Consider the following 18083-nt stretch of genomic DNA (forward strand, 5'->3'; position numbering starts at 1 on the left):
AAACTACTGCCCCAAGGCACCCTCTTAGAGAAACAGAAATTCCATTGTTTTAATAAAGAAAATATTAATCACCTCTACCTAATCCCATTGTCACTACGCAAGCCCTGCCCATCTGTTAGAACTGCTGTCCAGGAGAAACCTCACGAGCCCCCACATCATACAAGCAGCGCACGCAGCAGCTGGAAGCGTCAGTGGGGCTGCACGGGAAGGACGGGAGGCGGCGGCGTCTGGAGGCGGAATCCACAGCCGAGCTGCATCCGACCCCGAGGCTCCCGGTGCCATGGCCTCTGACCCGCTGCCCTCCCCCCATGCATCTTTCAAAGCAAAACCATAAGACTCTCAACAGGAGGAATCCGGAGTTAAACAGGTCAGCTGATGATCTGGTAGGAAGGGCGGGCTCGGCGTCCCGCAGCTCCTCCCAGCACCAGGAGCCAGTCTGCGGCGAGCCCAGGGCTTCCCCCGGCCTCCGCGGCCTATCCACGCAGCGGAACGCTGCCAACTGGCAAAGAAGACGGGCATCTAGTTTGGAAGTTTCATCCCATCATCGTCCCTTCAGTGAGGGCTCAGCAGCCTTCCTGAAGCATGGCTCAACCCAAGAACAAAGTCCCTCCTGTCCAGTGGGTCAGTGTTCGTTCTTTCTGCTTGTCAGCCCTAGAGAATCAGCAGGCCCCGTGCATCCCCCTGGGAAAGGAGTACTTCCCCCGGCTGCACAGCGTGTGACAGCGGAAGGGCCCACCCGACAGGTGAGGGCCCGGGACCACGCAGTCAGCCCTCCCGATGCTCATTCATCGGCCTCGCAAACGTACTCCTCAGAGGACAGGAAAACTCACTAAGCCAAAGGTTCGCTACATCACACAGTACTTCGTTATTCTCACGAATCTAGTTAACTAGCTGGAAGAACCAGCAAAACTTCTATCTTGGGATTGTCAGTATGTGCATTAATTGCTTGGTTTCTTAATTAACTGATTATTTATCTGTTATTTTACCTTTATATTTTCAACTTTAAGTCCTAGATTTTTCCCCAAGGTCCCAAGGACGATCATTCTCTCTGATGTAACAAAATGAGTGGTTCAGGGTCTGTGATCTACATTAAAAAACCACTGGCACCTTGGTTCCAAGGCAGCACTGGGCAAACTAACTTTGTGCCTCAATTTCCTCATCTGAAAAATGAGGACAGTAATGATATCTATACCTTACATGCTTACGTGATTAAATAATGAAGTCTAATTCCAGTCTTCTGCTCCAACAGTATCACGTTGTAGCTAATCAATACTGCTTGAATCCGACATTCCCTCAAGCAGGAAAGGTGGAACACTGCAAACTCCATTTTCATTTCAAAAACCTTAATGTTTCCAATAAAAGTGTTTGTTTAAAATGTAAAAAGGCAAAATAAAAGGAAAAAAATTAATTACCCATATTTATAACAATCCAAATAGAAACCATCACCAACAGGAGGCTACCTCCTTCCAGGTATTTCACACGACCGGAAACTGGGAGTGGAAAACATTTCATACCCTTAAATCAGTAAATCGGTTTACATTTGATTTTATATTCTGCTTTTTTAGGTTGCCAGGCATTTTCCATACCATCAGGAGTCCACCCAAAACAAAAAACAAGCCTTCCAAAGTGCCCTTCTCAACCATGCTGCAGAATTACTAGGAAAGTCAGGAAGGAGAGGCCTCGTTCGGGGCTTTGGCGCTCTCTTTGGTTCTGACCTGGGCTTTTTACCTAAAAGTATTCCATTCAAGAAGCCCGTAAACAGAAAATGAAATCCCTAGGCTCTCAGCAACTCTTGAGTTTTTAGCCCCGGCATTCCAGCTCACACTGAGGCTGTGAGGCGGCATAATCACACGGGAGCTGCCCTGAGCACCTCAACTTGCCCTGCGAGTACTTCCCAGCAGCAGCAGCGGCAGCCCCACTTCACGGACAAAGCAGCTAGCACAGCAGAGATGTGACCTGCCAAATATGAATTATCTGGTTACCAGTCTAGAAACACAATCCAGGACTCCTAACGTTTACTGCAAATGGACAGATCTGGACCGGCTCGTGAGGGCGTCCAGAGCAGACACGAGAGAAATTCTGATAGTTCTGAAATGACCCCAGTGTCGATTCTGGAATACCCCGGTGACCTCAAGGCATCCTCCCCGGGGTGTGTGAAAACATCCCTAACCAAGGATCTCCGAGCATGTTCTGTAGACAACGGCACTGGCTGGCCAGGTATCAACTGTCCGAAATCACAGGTGGGAAAAGTGAGGCACACGGAGATGCAAACACACACCCCAGGCACGCGTGCCTGAGGCAGCACTTCTCTCCCCCCCAACCTCAGTCACCCACGCGGAGCCACGGAGGCAGCATTTCCATGGGGACCGACAAGGGAGGCAGGGACTCTGCTGCCTGGACAGAAAGGAAAAGGTTACTGGGAGGGGAGGTGGTTGAGGACCAACGTGAAGGCAGAGGTGGGCGAAGTGCCAGATCCAGTGGAGCCAGAGAAACACTCGTGGTAGAAGACGTACGCGCCAGCCAGGACGCACCGGGTCTCACACACACAGCGCTGGCTCAGGGACTTCCCGAGTGGCTTATAGGAGCTTGGAGCCCTCAGTACTGGGGAGCCAGACCCTGTAAAGCCTGGGGGCCTGGATCAAATCTCTGTAATCAACAGACAAACTGTCTACCTAGGGAATTATCCACCCAAACCATCGAGGCAGCATTCTCTCCCATCCTCCTGTACAAAAATGACACAACCTTAAAGTATAAAAACCATACAAACCTGAGTTTTAACTCCTTTTACTATGCAGAGACTTCTCTAGACCACGGTCTCATGTTCTCTTGGCCAGAAACTAAAGTTTAAAACTTCAGAATGTGAAGCCAGCCAGCACCGCCCATCTCCCGGCTCACACTGTCCGCACCCAACACAGACGGGGCAGGAGGACCGCGGAACCCATGCAGCCAGACTACGCACGGGGCCAGAGTTGGAGCCACACCACGGACAAGCACACAGGCCCCGGTCGGCTCAGCGAGAGCCGCTGGTGACAACAGGTGCCCAGGATTGACTGGCGCGGTCCCACCCCTCCTCCTGCAGGGTGGTGGGCCGCTTCTTCCCCAAAGCCAGACACAGGCTGACTATACCTCACGGAACAGGATGGATCTGCAAGCACAGACCCAGTGGGAATTCACATCTATACATCCAGAAGGCAGTTTCTTTCCCTTCCCGCCTGTTTACCAGCACAAATGGCACTCGGGAAAAACCAAGGAGAGACAAACATGCAGATTGTCAGGTTGAAAAACTGAAATGCATCGAGTTGCCCATTTAGCTTGCTCCCCTTGGTCCGCGCCCCTTGCACACTTCCTCCTTACGGGCCTTGCTCCCCATCAGCCACACAGCCGCTCACCTGGCGTGCAGCACCCCCGCCCTCTGGGCTCTGGCTGGAATCAGCCCAGGCCTCTGGGGCCCTGCCTTTCCTCAGCCCTCTTCTGTGTCAAAGGGCAACAGCATCCAAAGGCCAGCCAGGCTCTCTCAAGCCACCTGACCAGGAGCACGGCGTCCCTGCCGTGCCCTTCACCGGTCACCCCCACCCACAACAGGAGACTCCGCTTTGTGTTTACATTTTGACGAGGGATACAAATCTGAGTCTTCTGAGGGCTTAGTGAGGATTTAGGACTGACTGGCTGGGAGAAGAGTAACTATGGGAATCGGCTTCACATACTTGAAAGGGAAATAAATTGATTCAACGTAGCTCCCAAATCCAAGACCAGAAGCAAGCCAGAGGTAAGGGAGGGGGGAATCACGGACACGCACGTGGGCTAAACAGAGAACGAACTTCTCAGCAGCGTGGGGGGTAGACTCTGATTCTCAAACTCTCCAAACGGCCAAGCCAAAGTGCACCAGCTACGTGGCAGTTTTACAATTTGTGGGAACTAAACTCCAGATTCTTCATACCTTCTACGGCACTAAGTTTAATAAACTGGAAAGCCCTTGAGCCAAAACCCAAGAACTAGGAAATGAATGGGAAATGCAACACTTCTTCTACTTGTAAATACCTCTGAATGGGTTCAAATCTATTAATAATTTCGTGACCATTTCCAGTGGCAGTAATAAATACAGTCGCAGAGTTGTTGCAATGAGGCAAAACACACCAGTAAACAGCAATAACCTTTAAAGACACTTCTCATGCAATTTATACTAACAGGTTGGAGAAACGTACTCAAATTGAGTAAGTGAGGGGCTGAAAATGAGAAAAGCAAAGAGGAAATGAAAAAAGCAGGGAGGAGGAATAGGGGATGATCAAAAAGAGACTCCCTTTTAATACGAACCATTTAGATCTGCACCCTCAGAAGTCCATAGGGCTCCGGGCGGAATCCTTCAGTTAGTGGATGATGGAGAACAGAATGGACCCCTTACAGCCGACAGTTTGTTTTAACCAATCAAACCCACACATCCGCCTTTCATGGGAAATTAGAAAACTAATGAACAAAGAGCAAGCCTAGTAAGAGGGGAGAAGGGATCATGAATTTCTGTTTAAAGCACTTCAAGGAAAAGCTGACTTCCGTGACTTTTAAAAGAAAAACACTGCAAAACACTTCATCAAATTTTAGATGCTTGAATTTGATGACAAGTCAAAGGGGATGGTTTTCGATGGTGGTTCTGACTACATTCGGAAAACAGACTCACACATGTAAACCTCAGGAACAGCAAGGCACTGCCCCGGGCTTCCCTTCTGCAGCCTCCTCTGCTGTTGGCACACACTTAGGCCTGGTGACGGCACCACCAAAGGCAGGGACTCGTCCTCCCCACCCTGGCAGACTGGTCAACAATTAGATCCAGAGCAAAGAAAACGGAGTATGATCATAGTGCTTTCTTAGCACGCAGCATTAACGACCCAGGAGGCTCACACTCCCGTGAAAAGCCTGCCAGCTGAACCACACCCAGCAGACATCATTAATACCCTCTGTGTGTTCCAGTGTTACTTTTCCCGTCTTCCTGCACCTCTAGTGGAAAGAGCCCAAGTGTGTATTCCCCTCACTATCAGAGGAAACAAAGCAGGCAATTCCATCTAAACTGAAGGATTCAAATCCCCAGGCACAGCCAAACAGGATGTCAAAGGTCATGCCCCATATTTGGCCAAACAAGAATACTATTACTGTATTTATGGCCAGAATGAGTAACTGTGAATCCAACAGCTACAAGCTGATGGAAGGTGGAAGGGGCATTAAAGGCCAGTGTTTAAGCCCACACAGGCACACGGTCCTGAGGACATTCCAGTTCGTCTGCACAATAAACATGCTCTAACACGTCACTACGCTCTTGTCAGCGGCCCGGGGGGGCGATGTAACTGGCGCAGCTCAGCTGGCTGCTAACTCGCTTCAGGCCAGAGTAACAGAATAGCAGCCCGCAGGAACAGGGACGCCTCACCAGGACAGGGGAGCTTCTGGGCAAAAGGCAGGTCACAAACTTGAAAATTTGCTTCATAAAATTCAGTGTCATTTTTTAAAGTGAGTCCCTGAAAGTCCCAGCAAGCCACCCAGAAACAAGCTTAATAAGGGCCCGTGACTGGGGGAGAGGGGGGTCCCCATTTCCAATCCCAGGGTGCACTCACACAGTTAAGGGTCACAAAGAACTTAGGGAAGGAACCTGCGGGTGCATTACCTTAGATTCTGAAATGCTTTCACTCTTCATTTTGTTGCTCAGATTTCATTACTCCTCCTCCCAGACCTCTGGAAAGACTTATTTGAAACACAAATAGGGGCGGGCAGTGTAAACGAGGCTTAACTGGGGGCTCTGAGTGGTCAATTGCCCAAGAATCCGTCTCAGCTCCGGACTTCCGCGGCCGAGTGTTTTCTTTTTTCTCTCCTTGCCTTTGACAGACACACTGGCGGAAGTCACGGCTGGCCTAAGGACCAAAACCATCAAGGGCTTGTCTTTGTTTAAAGTATCTCCATAATTTCATCACAAAAGAAGTAAGTAGGATCTTTGGATGAATACAGTCAGCATCAGACAGAACCCAACCAAGAACATTTCCACTGTTCAGGGGAATCCCACGGCACAATAGCCATAAACCTCAGATTTTTTCTTAGAACTCCAACTTAGAAAGAACGCATGCAGGCTAATGGTAATGAATTCTGAAGCTGACTGACTTCCAATAGGCACCCATGGGCCCCCTCCCATGGTTTAAGGGGAAAAAACATTCAGCGTTAAGGCAGCGTCATCCACATCGATGTAACATTTTCTCTCCATTTTACTTTCTATCTCCCTTATCCTTCACCATTAGCTCAAAATAAACCAGTCACACTAAGGAATGCATGGCACAAATTTTAATATTCAAACTACTAATTAAGTAGCTTGAAGCTCAACTAAGATGAACAGATGAAGACTATTTACTTCGGAGTTAGACACCACTGTGAAATATTCAGACTAGAAAGATTCATGAGAAGGGGCAGTCTCTAAAAGGGCGGTGACAGGCGGTGGGGGGACCAGCACTCAAACAGGAGACCCCCCCCTAAACACTGCAGTGCGGGCACAGGAATTCTCACGGTTTGTGATGACCATGCTTTAAAGCCTTTGTTTTAATAATCCAAATTATGTTTTCTATTTATATTTTTTAACTATGTTTTCAATATAACTAATTATCAAAGGTGTCAAAATGACATTCCCAGAAATAGAAAGCACCTTAAAGGAACATCCCAGGAACACCGGAATGTCATCCACAAGACCACTACAAAGCAGAGTGGTCCCAGCCAGGAAGGGTCCACTCGGAGTCAAGGGAGGCTGTAAGTCACACCCAATGTACCGAATTACAGGACTTTTTAACCCTAATACATGTTCTTAGCATTAACTTTTTTCATTGCCCCAAATACTTCAGACAAGAACAAAAACAGCAATAAAAACCTTTGGTGACCTCTTCTACCGTGTAAAGCCATCAAATATTGTACTTAAAATCAGCACTATGCCATAATCTAAAAGTCTGCATGTTAACAAAAATACGTATAATAAATACAAATCCAGGCCCTAGATAATTAATTCTATTTCCTGAATTCTAAAGGATTCAAAAAACCATTTCGGACACACACAGGTAACCGAAGACAGTGAGAACACAGGAACCTTCACATTCAGATATGCAAACGCCATAATGGACACTGAAGAGAAGCTTAAAATTCTAAAAGGTTGGAGGAGGGACCAACTCTGTCACATCGACTACATAAAACTCGCCCAGTAGGACGGCCCCCAGGAAGCTTTCACATTCACTGCATGTAAATGTCATGCCGGCATGCATACCTACCCATCCAAAGAGCAGGTTTACACTCAGTTTGAAAGACAGGCAACTAGCTGGATCCCAAACACAAAAACAACCTCAGCTGATACTTAAAAGTTCTGCAAGTTCCCCTCTGCTGCCTCCCCTCCCCCCTCCAGAGCTGGCCCTGCCGAGGGAGGTCCACTGAGGCAGACAGGTGAGGCAGCGCTCGCCCTAAGGTGCCTGGGATTCTCCCACACTCAAACCGGTGTGGCGGGCTCAAACCTGACACTGAACCTCACTGATGTGACAAACTGGTGATTCAGCAAGTGAGGCATCCGAGTCGCGAAGCGACGTCACCGATGATATAAAACTACACTGTCTGAGTGTACCTATCTGCATACAACCCTGCACTTAAGGTTAGGGAGAATAAGTGAACAGGCTTTTCCTTTCAGGTCAAAAAAGCACAATACGGTCCACATCTGACCATCACTATCTCAAGACTCTGCCAAAATAAGAGCCCCCAGCTCCACCACATGCAAAGCACTTCCTTTGACCTGGCCTCCAAGCCACCTGACTTGCCCGGGGTATTGGATAGGCACTGTATAAGCCGTTCCCAAATAGTTATCTAGTCACTTTCTTTCAAACTTTAGGGACATACAATATCTACAAGCCTAGGAATTATGTAATTCAGTTATAATTTCTCTCTCCAAACTGGGTCTGAAACCCAAACGCATTCCTTTTCAGACACAGGTCAGGTGAGCCCTTTTCACCTTTAACCCCACACCTCCACTGTGTGTGCAGGGATTTCTCCTGCCGGCCAGATGCCGCTGCCCTCAAGCCTCCTGCCCGGCAGGCCTCCGGGGCTTGGTACTGGTGGAAGAAAAGCACGACACTGCTAGACGTAAAGAGGAGAACTAATGGGAGGGGAGGGGATGCGAGACAGCAAAGCTAAGCACCTCCCAGCCGCAGATAACCCCTGGAGAGATACCGAGCCACAGAAAAGAATGTTTATCTTCCCACATAATCCAAACTGGTTCTCCTCTTCCTCCTTCCGGCATTAGGCTCTGTCTTGGCTAGAGTCCAAATAAGATTCACAGGGCTAACTGTGCTCTTTGAGGCTTTTTAACTGCGGTTCCAAAATGTAGCCACTGAGGCCACCTCCACTCCTGATGCCAGGGTTCATTCAACTGCTTTCAAGTGTTTGATTCAGCAAACCTGTGCGGACAGCTCTGGACTGGCTGTAGGACTGCAGTTGCGAACAGAAAAACATCTTTCGTCAGCTCAGATGCTTATAAAATACCGCATATAACAGAGGTGGGGATTCACAAAACCAAGCCCCATTTTCCAGATTTGTAAGGAATGGCAATTGAGAAAGACCTGTTATCCAAGAAATGTGTTTACTTGACCAAAAGAAACCAAACGGAAAGAGGCCACCTTCTTTCTCTTAACAGCTTTGCTCTAATCGGATGACCTGCAGCACGTCCAGAGCTGTTAAGGTCACAGGGTTTCGCGTTAGGATCAGTTCTGTAACTTGAGCCACACAAAGAAGGCCACACTGTGATTACGACAAATACCAGCTGGAGGAAAAGTGATCAAGAAAGAGATTTTCTTTTTAAGTCTCAAAGATCCATGCACAGAGGTCGGGGCCAACCCACACTCAATGCGGTGGCAGCCTCGGGGTTTCCACGCAGGACGCCGGCAGGCTGTGGAGGAGGAGGAACAGGACTTGTGGCGCTCACGGCACATGCAGGCCACGGGGGCCGCGGTGCAGACCGGTGAGCCACAGTGCGTCAGGCAGCCTTCTCCCTGAGCAGACAGACGCACGTCCACGGTCCCTAAGAATTACACTAATGTGGCTCAGGGTCGGCAGGGACAGGATACCTTGGGAGCAAAGGCCTGTCCTCCCAACAGATCTACGAACCGACTCCTGCCTCTCCCCGCTGCCCTCTCCCTTCAAAACCAGAACCAAGATGAGACACCAGGTGAGGATGAAGACGTTTCTTCCTCTCTCCACTCAGCGGAAGGAATCCCAACCAAAGATGAGCTGTGATTTTGAACTTCACTCTATCTACAAACAGGAATAGTGGGGAAAAAATTAGACCGGCTACCTCCACACTGCTTCCTAGCTGCTTTCCACTAGTTACCCTGACATCACCAGCGACCACACAAGGGTGATATTCTGCGCGCTCTGAAATCTACTTTGTCCCCATGGAAGGTAACTTATACATTTCCCCCACCTCCCAGCAGGGAGTTTTTTAAGTAAAATTTTATAGATATAAACAAACTAGTCAAACAGCTTTCTACATTTCTTCAACACTTGTTATTTCTGAAGTGACTAAGTTTGAATAAATCAGTGACTGTGCCTTTTGATACACCACAATAGCTCTACCTGCATTCACACTGCAGTACACCACGAGCTCATCAGAAACACTCCCAATATTTTGAAAACGTTCTGTTATGTCTGTCTGCTTGGCATCAACTTCCGGTTTAGTTCATACAAAGCCAATGTCCTCTGCGTCTGTTGAAACATCTCCTTATAATCTTCTTCATTCCCATACCTGGGTTAGTCTGTAAAGATGTATTACATTGAGAAAGCTATCAAGTGTATCGAATATTTAGCTATGCAACATTAGACCTGACATGTAAATTTTAAACCATCTTTTAGAGCCAACATAACTTTCCCTCACAATTGCCCTAATATATTTTAAAGTTGCTAACTTCAATTTCGGAATTCCTCATTTTTCAAAAAAACAAGAATTATGATCAATGACAATCAGTTTAAATCACTGCTCCCAGGACATTGGTCATGAAAGTTAATTTTTAAACAGACCGAGCAAAAAGCTAAATATTTTGTAAATGCCTACTATTTACATCAATTCATATTCATATTCATGTCAATTATGTAGCCTGTTCCATGTATTACCAAATTCTGTATGTTAGTTCTAAATCAAATGCAGTAAGTACATCAGCTGTTAAATTTTTATTGCATTCCATCTGGTCTATTTACATGTAAGTGTGTTTCTAAGAAGTTGCGTTTAAAAATGTAATCAATTTCTTTTATCACAAACACAGATACAATTTCACTGAAAAGTTTGGTTTATAATACAGTATTATTTCCATAATATGTGTAAAGTCCAAAGTTCAATGTGACAATAACTTCCCTACCTATACTTCAACTTTCTGTGTATTTCATAAATCTATCATTCAGTATTTCGTACACGCTTTTCTCCCTACCTGTACTTCGACTTACTGTATTTCATACAATTATCATTCAGAGAAACTGGTACTTCCCCTATTTTCACACCTTTATGAACCCTAGCCCATCATTCCAAATTTTAAAAATAAGACAGACTGGCGGATAGAAAGATGGATGTGCCGATGGGTAGATGATCAATCAAGTACAATAATATGTAGTAGCAGAAACTAGGTGCTAGGTGTTGGAGTGCTCCATGTAGAATCCTGCCAATTTCGCTGAGCATTTGAAAATGTTATGATGAAACCTTGGGAGAACAACCGCCCATTTGCAAGGCCCACCTTACCAGCCACCACAGGACCCCATTTCTCTCCAAGGCATTTAACCCTTCCTACCACCCATCAGGTGTTTATGTGCCACAACTCATCTCCCCACAGGATTCACGTTTGAATCATTTTTCTCTCATTCAATTCCATCTATTACAACATCTTGTACACAGCGGCCATTCAACAAATGGCAAAAAAAAAATTCTTGATCATTTATGGAAAATAAAATAATCACTGTTTAGTTTTACTAATAAAATTTTTCTCACATAATACAAGACTGTTATCATCCACAACACATAGGGAGCTGCAACAGAAAAGACCTGTATTACAAGAAAAAAACTTTCCCAACCATGTATTGCAATCTGAGACTTTAAAATGATTCACAGCTCTTGAATTAAGAGATGGCCAGACCTTCCCTCAGGTAAGGCAGACATGACTTTGGGCACCAGCCGAGACCGGAAGCTGGTGACCTGGGCCTTTTGAGACCAGGCCAAGTTTGTGGGATTTCCAGGAGAGGTGCAGGTGCTCCCAGTCCTGGGGACACGTGGGCCTGGAGAGAGGCTGGGGAGTGAGCATCTCGTGGTCTCAAGGGACTCCGCAAAAAGAGTTACTGGGCTTGAGGAGGCTAAACCAGGTTTGTCGGCTACAGAGCGGAGCGAACTAACCATTACCCAAGTCAGGGAGGCAAAATGGGGAGCTCCCCAGAGAGCAGGACTTGGGTCTAGACACGGTGAACCTGAGGTGCAAGTGGGACCTTTATGGCCTTGAGACAAAGGGAGACGTAGGCCAATAGAGTTAGTTACCTAGGAAAGGGCCAGAGAAAGAGACCATCGAGTCCTGAGGTATCCTGACCACGGAGAAGGAGGTAAAATTACCTCAAATCAACTGGAGCGGAAGCCAGAACGGGGGCATCAGGATAGTGCAACGTAACAGAGTCCGAGATGAGAAAGGATTTCTGCCAAAGGAGTGGCCAACAGAAAATGGAGAGGGGGGATGATTCGGACACCCCCTTGCCAGCGTGCGTGACTCAGTGACCACAAAGAGTGCCGTTTCAGCAGCCATCGGACGACACCAGAAGTGGCGCTGCACCAGGCAGGCCCCATCTCATTTTATTTTTTTCTGTAATGAATACGGCCTGAAAAAAGGGCACCCGGTGGATTTATGTCTTTATTGAGCTCCCTATGTGTTAAGGTTAAACCTCACTAAATAATAATAGGAAAGTGGTTATAGATAGAGCTTTCTAATTTTATTTGAATTAATGCCAAAACTAGTTCGCTTTTTTTAAGCTTATATCAACAAAGCTATATGAAGATAAATTTTTTCAAAACAAAACAGAAGGTGGCCCAAATGTCCCCCAAGTGGCACGAATAACTCAACCCAAGACCCAGTATTTGCAGCGCTCAGCCCACAGGTCAATGAATAGGTAGGCCGAGTGAAGTAACCTGGGATGCCAGGGGGAGAAAAGGTGTTTCTTCAAAGGTTGAATCATATGAAATCACTGTCATACAAAAATTCATTTTCATGTTTCACATGTTCCTTAGATGATCACAAATAGCAAGCAGTCATTTTCTGCAAAGACTTTCTGTGCCACTGCCTGGAGCTCTGTTAGTCCACATCAGGAATCAGCAAATGGGGAGAATTCTCCCACATTCAGTACATCTGCATAGGCACACCCTCTGGGGTACAAGCCTTTGGCCCGTAAGTCACCAAAACAAGCACTTTTTAAAGCTCATCTGGTCTTCTGTTTCCCAGCCCAGGAACAACCACAGCAACCTTGGAATTTTTGTAGGCACCAAGGAAAGGTGGTTATCTGCCCCAAGGGAGGTCCCGGGGGGTTAGGGCAAGCCTCTGCAAGCCATTACCATAAAGGCCAAGGTGATCTTGAACTGCAGAGAGCTGAAATCTCTTCTGTGCTCACTCCGTGCTCCTCAGGACAACTACAAACCCTGGGCTCTCTCCAGTCACCCGAGGTTCATACTGCCTTTCCAAGAAGATTCCAGGAAGCCCCCTAATTATGACACACACAGACAAAAAAACTGGCCGAGTAAATTCCCATCATGCCAGGGCACTCGGTAGTTTTCAAGGGCGGACTGTTCCCAGAAAAATGCAAGTAATTCAGGCTCCCCAAAGAAATTCCAAGCAAATACAGACATTTGTTCTGTCAGAAAGCTATGCCGAATTGCAGTTTAAGAACTTGGATGAAGAGGTTAGAGCACAGACAGGAAGATGGCTTCCGGCCTACTAAGGATTCTAACTTACCATTCTGTATTTTTCCCTGATCCCAACTTTATATATACATCCACTGAAAAGATTCCCCGTACAGTGCATGATATCTAGTGATATTTGTGTCTACTGCCAACATGATAGCCTTTCAGGAACTGAACTTTAACCTTTTTCAATACAAAAATTAAAAATGCCTCCTTTCCAGTGTTCAATTGTTTAGTGCTTTAAATGTCAACTGCAAAAAAAAAGTATCGTTCAAAAAACTGAAGCCACCTCTCCTGCTACAGCTGCCAAAGGATTCACACAAAACTATAGGTAAAATGATGTTCTTATGAGTTCCGATTAAGGCATCTATTTTATAATTTCCAAACAAAACATCTTATAAGACATGGTCACAACAGTCCCACATACCTTTCGGCCTTTAGCAAGTAAGATACTGCACTTGGCTGCATAACCCCCTCACCCATTTGAATTCCCTTTTCTCATGTTCCCATCCCCAAACACATACAATGAAATTTTTACTTGACTATAAAAAAGGTTTTAAGGTAATTTTAGTAACAAACTAGAAGTCAGGCTTGCTGAGATTCTTTAAATCAAATATGACTGTGCATCAAGACAGTAGCCACCATCCTACCATGGAATCTCTGTGGCCAGTTATAAATTACTCAGCTGCAGATTACAAACCTAAATGACGGAAAGATACAAATTTTTAAATACAAGACAATGCACTGTCAGTTCCCAGACCAAAGTAAAAAAACTTCATTCCCAAATTAAAAATATGAGAGGTATCTCATGAAAAAATTTCTGATTTTAGCAAGTGTTGAGTCTTACTGTCCAAGCATTGTTTTGACCTAAATGAAGCATTCCAAATAATATCAAAACAAAAAACACATCAACTCGAAGCTGCCATAAAAATAAAACAAACATTTAGGGCCAGAGCTCAAAACACTTACTTCCCAGAGCTCTAGAAAGCTTTCTGTGTGAAAAAAAACAGGTCATGGAAATGAAGTTTCACTATTTATAAACAGTGCATATGGTTTTAAAGATCCCGGGTTTTCCCAAAGTCTTAACTTCCACTTTGAGTGTAACCTCATATGACAGTTGTAGCCAGGAGTAGAACAAGTATGAAGCCGATTTGATGTACCATCTCTACAAACACAAAATGCATAGCCCACAAACACAACCAATGTTTGAGGAACAGCAAGTGTTTTAACTCTTTAACAGCTTTCCAACTATTCCGACCTGTGCAAGTGACTTTCAAATTCTAAGGAAGGCCCCAGGAAGTAAAGCACAAGAAACTGTATCTAACTAAAGACTCAGTCTGATTCTCAGTAGCAAAATCACAGGAAATATTCAGCCCCACAAACAGCCTCTCCCTCAGTCGTAAAACAGTGCAGTTTTGGGTTGATTTGCATTTTAGAATTGGATTTTTTTTAAGATAAAAGACATAGTAAATTTTTTCCCTTTTATGAATCTTTAAAACAAGACAGTCTTTTTCATATCTGAGAATGAAACTTGGTTTTAACAAGTAACTCATTTTTATGAAGACTCCAACCAGCAAACGAGCTCTGAGTTAGAACACTTCAGGTTATTTCTTTTCTTCTTAAAACACCCTTTGACTCAAAGTGAAAACGCACTTGCTGTCATCTGACTTGCGCCAACTGACTCTGATAGCACCTGGAACACTGACTCACTTGAGAATGGCAGCCTGCTCCCCCCAAAGCCCCAGTAGGTTTCCTCTGGGAGTGCCACTGGGTCTCCCATTCTGGACAGATAATCCTTACTAACACTTAACAGATCTAGCTCTGCAAGTAAACTTTTTAAAAAATAAAATCAAATTACAATTGCATTTGGGAAAAAAATTACAAGAACCTGATAAAAATGGGTTGGGGGATCATTTGATCTGAATCCACTTTTTTAAAAAGCACCTAAATCTTAAGGCTTAAACTGTATCTCTAGTTTAAAAAGGATACAGACTTAAGGCCATCTGAGAGGTAAAAAACTAAAAATAAACTCCAAGCTCTGACTTCCCCTATCTTTAAAGAAAGGTACTCCAGTGTGCTGAAGTAGGTGGTATCCATTTCCAAGGACGTAAAAGAAGGGTGTAAGTACACACTGTACTGTGCCAAAACAAAAAAGATTTTTTTTAATGGAAAACACTTTTTAACAGTTCAAGTAGTATTGTTAGAGGACAAGTCAGTCAAGAATCTAAATTCAAATATTAAGTAAAATTGAATTTGGCAGACAATTCCGATTTTGTGGCTGAAAAGAATATACACGGAGCATAAAGTGAGGAGACACTATGTCTTGGAAAGACTTGATGAAATGGCACGGAATGCCTAGTGATGAGGTTCTGAGCCGTACCCTTTCTCTAAGACACACTTAGTAAAAATAAAATCCTGGCTCCTTCGCCGGGAACTTCAAGGTTTTAAGATAATCCAGGTAACAAACTAGTTGGAAGTCAGCTCACCAAACCTCATTGTTTGGAAATGTGAGTAACGTAACTTTTTTGACACACATTAACCACAGGGTGACAGTGCAGGTAAAGCCACCTTGTGTGACCAATCGCGCAGCAAGATCAGCCTTCATTGTGCTGCAGTCAGAACAGGGGTGAGCACGGAGCTCGCCTAAAGCTGCTTATCGTCCCTCCCCGGTGACCGCGGAACTGTCGGCCCCAGGGGGCCGCCGGCGGAAGGTCCCCGAGCCGCGCTCCCGCAGCCCCGGGCAGGGCGGCGGCTGCCCGCCGAGCCCCCCTCCAGGGCTCTCCCAGGCAGGCGCCGAGGGCCGGCGGCCTCGCCCACGGGCCTCCAACGAGGCAGCGCCCCGCCGGGTCGGTGACGCGCGGCCCCGAGACACCGTCAGTCCCAAAGCCCCTGCCCGCGCTCCACACCGAGCCCCGGCGGCCAGCCCGGGAAGCCCCCGCGAACCTCCTCAAAAGCCGCGGGCGCGGGCGAGGCAGGGCCGGGGGCACTTGCCCGCGGCCTCCGCGCCCCACCCCGGCCGGGCGCGCGGGCCCTTTAACGGCGCTGCCCCCGGGCGGCCCCTCCCGCGCCGCCCCGCCGGGGGTCACACTTGAACTCCAGCTCGCCCCGCACGTGTCGGGCGCGCAACCCGGCGATCGGCGCGCCCGGACCCCGCCCTCGAGGCCCCCGACGAAAAGGTCCACACACGGCACAACGCCCACCGGCCTCCCCGTCTGCGCGGCCCGGCCCGGGCGGCGGAAGCAGGTCGGCGGCGCGGCCCCGGGCCGGGCGGACGCGCGCCGCGGGGCGGAGAGCAGCCGCCCTCACCACCCGGGCCCGGACGGGGGAGCAGCGGCTCCGGAGGGCCCTCCCCCGCCTGCCCCGGCGAACTTCGCCGGCCGCTCGGACGCCCGCCCCGGGCGCACCCGCTCCGCTCCCTCCCTTCCCGGGCGGCCCCTCCGCTCCGGCGGAGCGCGCCGACTCCCGGCCCCCGGCCGGGCCCCGCGAGCCCCCCACCCGCGCCGGCCCCCTGCCGGCCCCGCGCGCCACGCGCTGCCCGCCGAGCCACTTGCACGGCCGCCCCCCCGTCCAGCTCCACCGCGACCTGAGGCGGAGGCAGGGGCCCCGCGGCCACGCACCTTCCAGCCCGCGGAGCTGTTGCTGTCGCCCTTATCCTTGAAGTAGGGCACGCTCTTGACCATCCACTCGTAGATCTGCGACAGCGTGAGCCGCTTCTCGGCCGAGCTCTCGATGGCCTTGGTGATGAGGTCGGCGTAGGACAGGTTGCCCCACGCGTTGCGGCGCGACGAGCTGCTCTTGCGCGGCTGCCCCGCGAGCGGCCCGGCGGCGGGGGGCACGGGCGGGTGCTGCGACAGCGGCCCGGGCGGCGGCGGCGGCGGCGCTGCGTGCAGGCAGCCGGCCTCGGGGCCCTGGAAGTCCCCGCACAGCCCCCCGGTGGCGGCCGCGGCAGCGGCCGCCGCCGCCGCCACAGAGCCGGGCGCCTGCTGGAAGTCCCCGCCGTCCTCCAGCAGGCTCAGGCTGCTCATGAAGTCGGCGCTGACGGCGGCCGCCGAGGCCGAGGGCAGGCCCGCGGCGGCGTCGGGGTTCGCGGCCGCGCCGCCCGACGGCGCCGGGCTGGAGGTGGCAGAGCTGGACTGGCTGAAGTCCGGCCTGGGCAGCGGCCAGGTGCACGAGCGCGGCCGGGGCAGCGGCTCGAAGTCCGGGTCGATCTCCACCACCTGGGGCGCTTCGGCCATGGTGACCGCCGCCCTCAGCCCGCCGCGGGAGAGCCGAGAAGGGGCGAGTGCGGCGCCGGGGGCCCAGCGGGCGCGAGGAGGCGATCCGAGGCTGGGGGGCGAGGTCGGTGCCGCCAGCGGATGCGCCGGGAGGAAGGCGCAGCCGAGCACAGCGCGAGCCCAGAACTTAACTTCGCGGGTGCATCAACATCTGGTCTCCGCCGGGCCCGCTGCGCGGACGGGACGGCGGGCCGGAGTCCCCGGGCCGCTCCCGCGGACAGGGCCGGCAGGCCGAAGCACGGAGGGCGCCGCGGAGGCTGGCTCTCCACGGCGGCGCTCGCGGCGCTGCTGCCTGTTGAATGCAGCGGCGGCGGCGGCGGCGGCTGTAGCGACTACGCGGCCGCCCGACTTACGGGATCTGCCGCCGTCCCCCCTCCGCCCGCGGCGGCGCGCGCGCCGGCCCGCCCCCGACTGACAGCCCTCGAGGCCAATAAGCGCGCGGCGCCGCTGCGCAGGCAGCCAGTGGGCGCGCAGCTGGGCGGGGCCGCAGCGGGGGCGGGGCGTGTTTTTCTCCTTCACACTCCGGCTCGCCCGCCTGGGGACGGCTGGTGTTTTCCGGGCGTCCTCGCGTGTCAGGGGCTCTCGCCCTCGCGGCGCCGTGACTACTTCGTTTACTACAGAGGCGCGGGGCCGAGCGCTCGGGGGAGCCGGGGAGCCCGCGGCCGGGGCGGGCGGGGCGGCGCGGAGTTCCACTCGGTCGCCCCCTCTCGGCTCCACCCACGACTCCTCAGAGAGCGTGGGCCGGTCGGCGGGCGGGCCGGTCTGTCCGTTCCCGCACCCGCCGGCCCCCGGCCCGCGGGGCCCACCTGCGCGCCCCCCGGCGGGCGACCTCACGGGCGGAGGGCCCGCCGCGC

General features: G+C 50.1%; 1 protein-coding gene across 2 annotated transcripts in view; it reads right to left on the reverse strand.

The window, feature by feature from the left end:
* FOXO1 (forkhead box O1) overlaps window positions 1–17556 on the reverse strand; it is an 83802-nt gene extending 66246 nt beyond the window's left edge. Inside the window, exon 1 of one of the 2 annotated variants that reach the window (XM_073229738.1) lies at window positions 16573–17556. In XM_073229738.1, the coding sequence (XP_073085839.1) occupies window positions 16573–17190 (618 nt within the window). In that variant the 5' untranslated portion in view covers window positions 17191–17556. The remainder of the gene's footprint in view (window positions 1–16572) is intronic. The other variant, XM_037011919.2, reaches the window with a different exon arrangement.
* Between the last annotated feature and the right edge of the window lie 527 nt (window positions 17557–18083).

Source organism: Manis javanica, chromosome 1 (genome assembly GCF_040802235.1).
Source record: "Manis javanica isolate MJ-LG chromosome 1, MJ_LKY, whole genome shotgun sequence".
Classification (NCBI taxonomy): domain Eukaryota; kingdom Metazoa; phylum Chordata; class Mammalia; order Pholidota; family Manidae; genus Manis; species Manis javanica.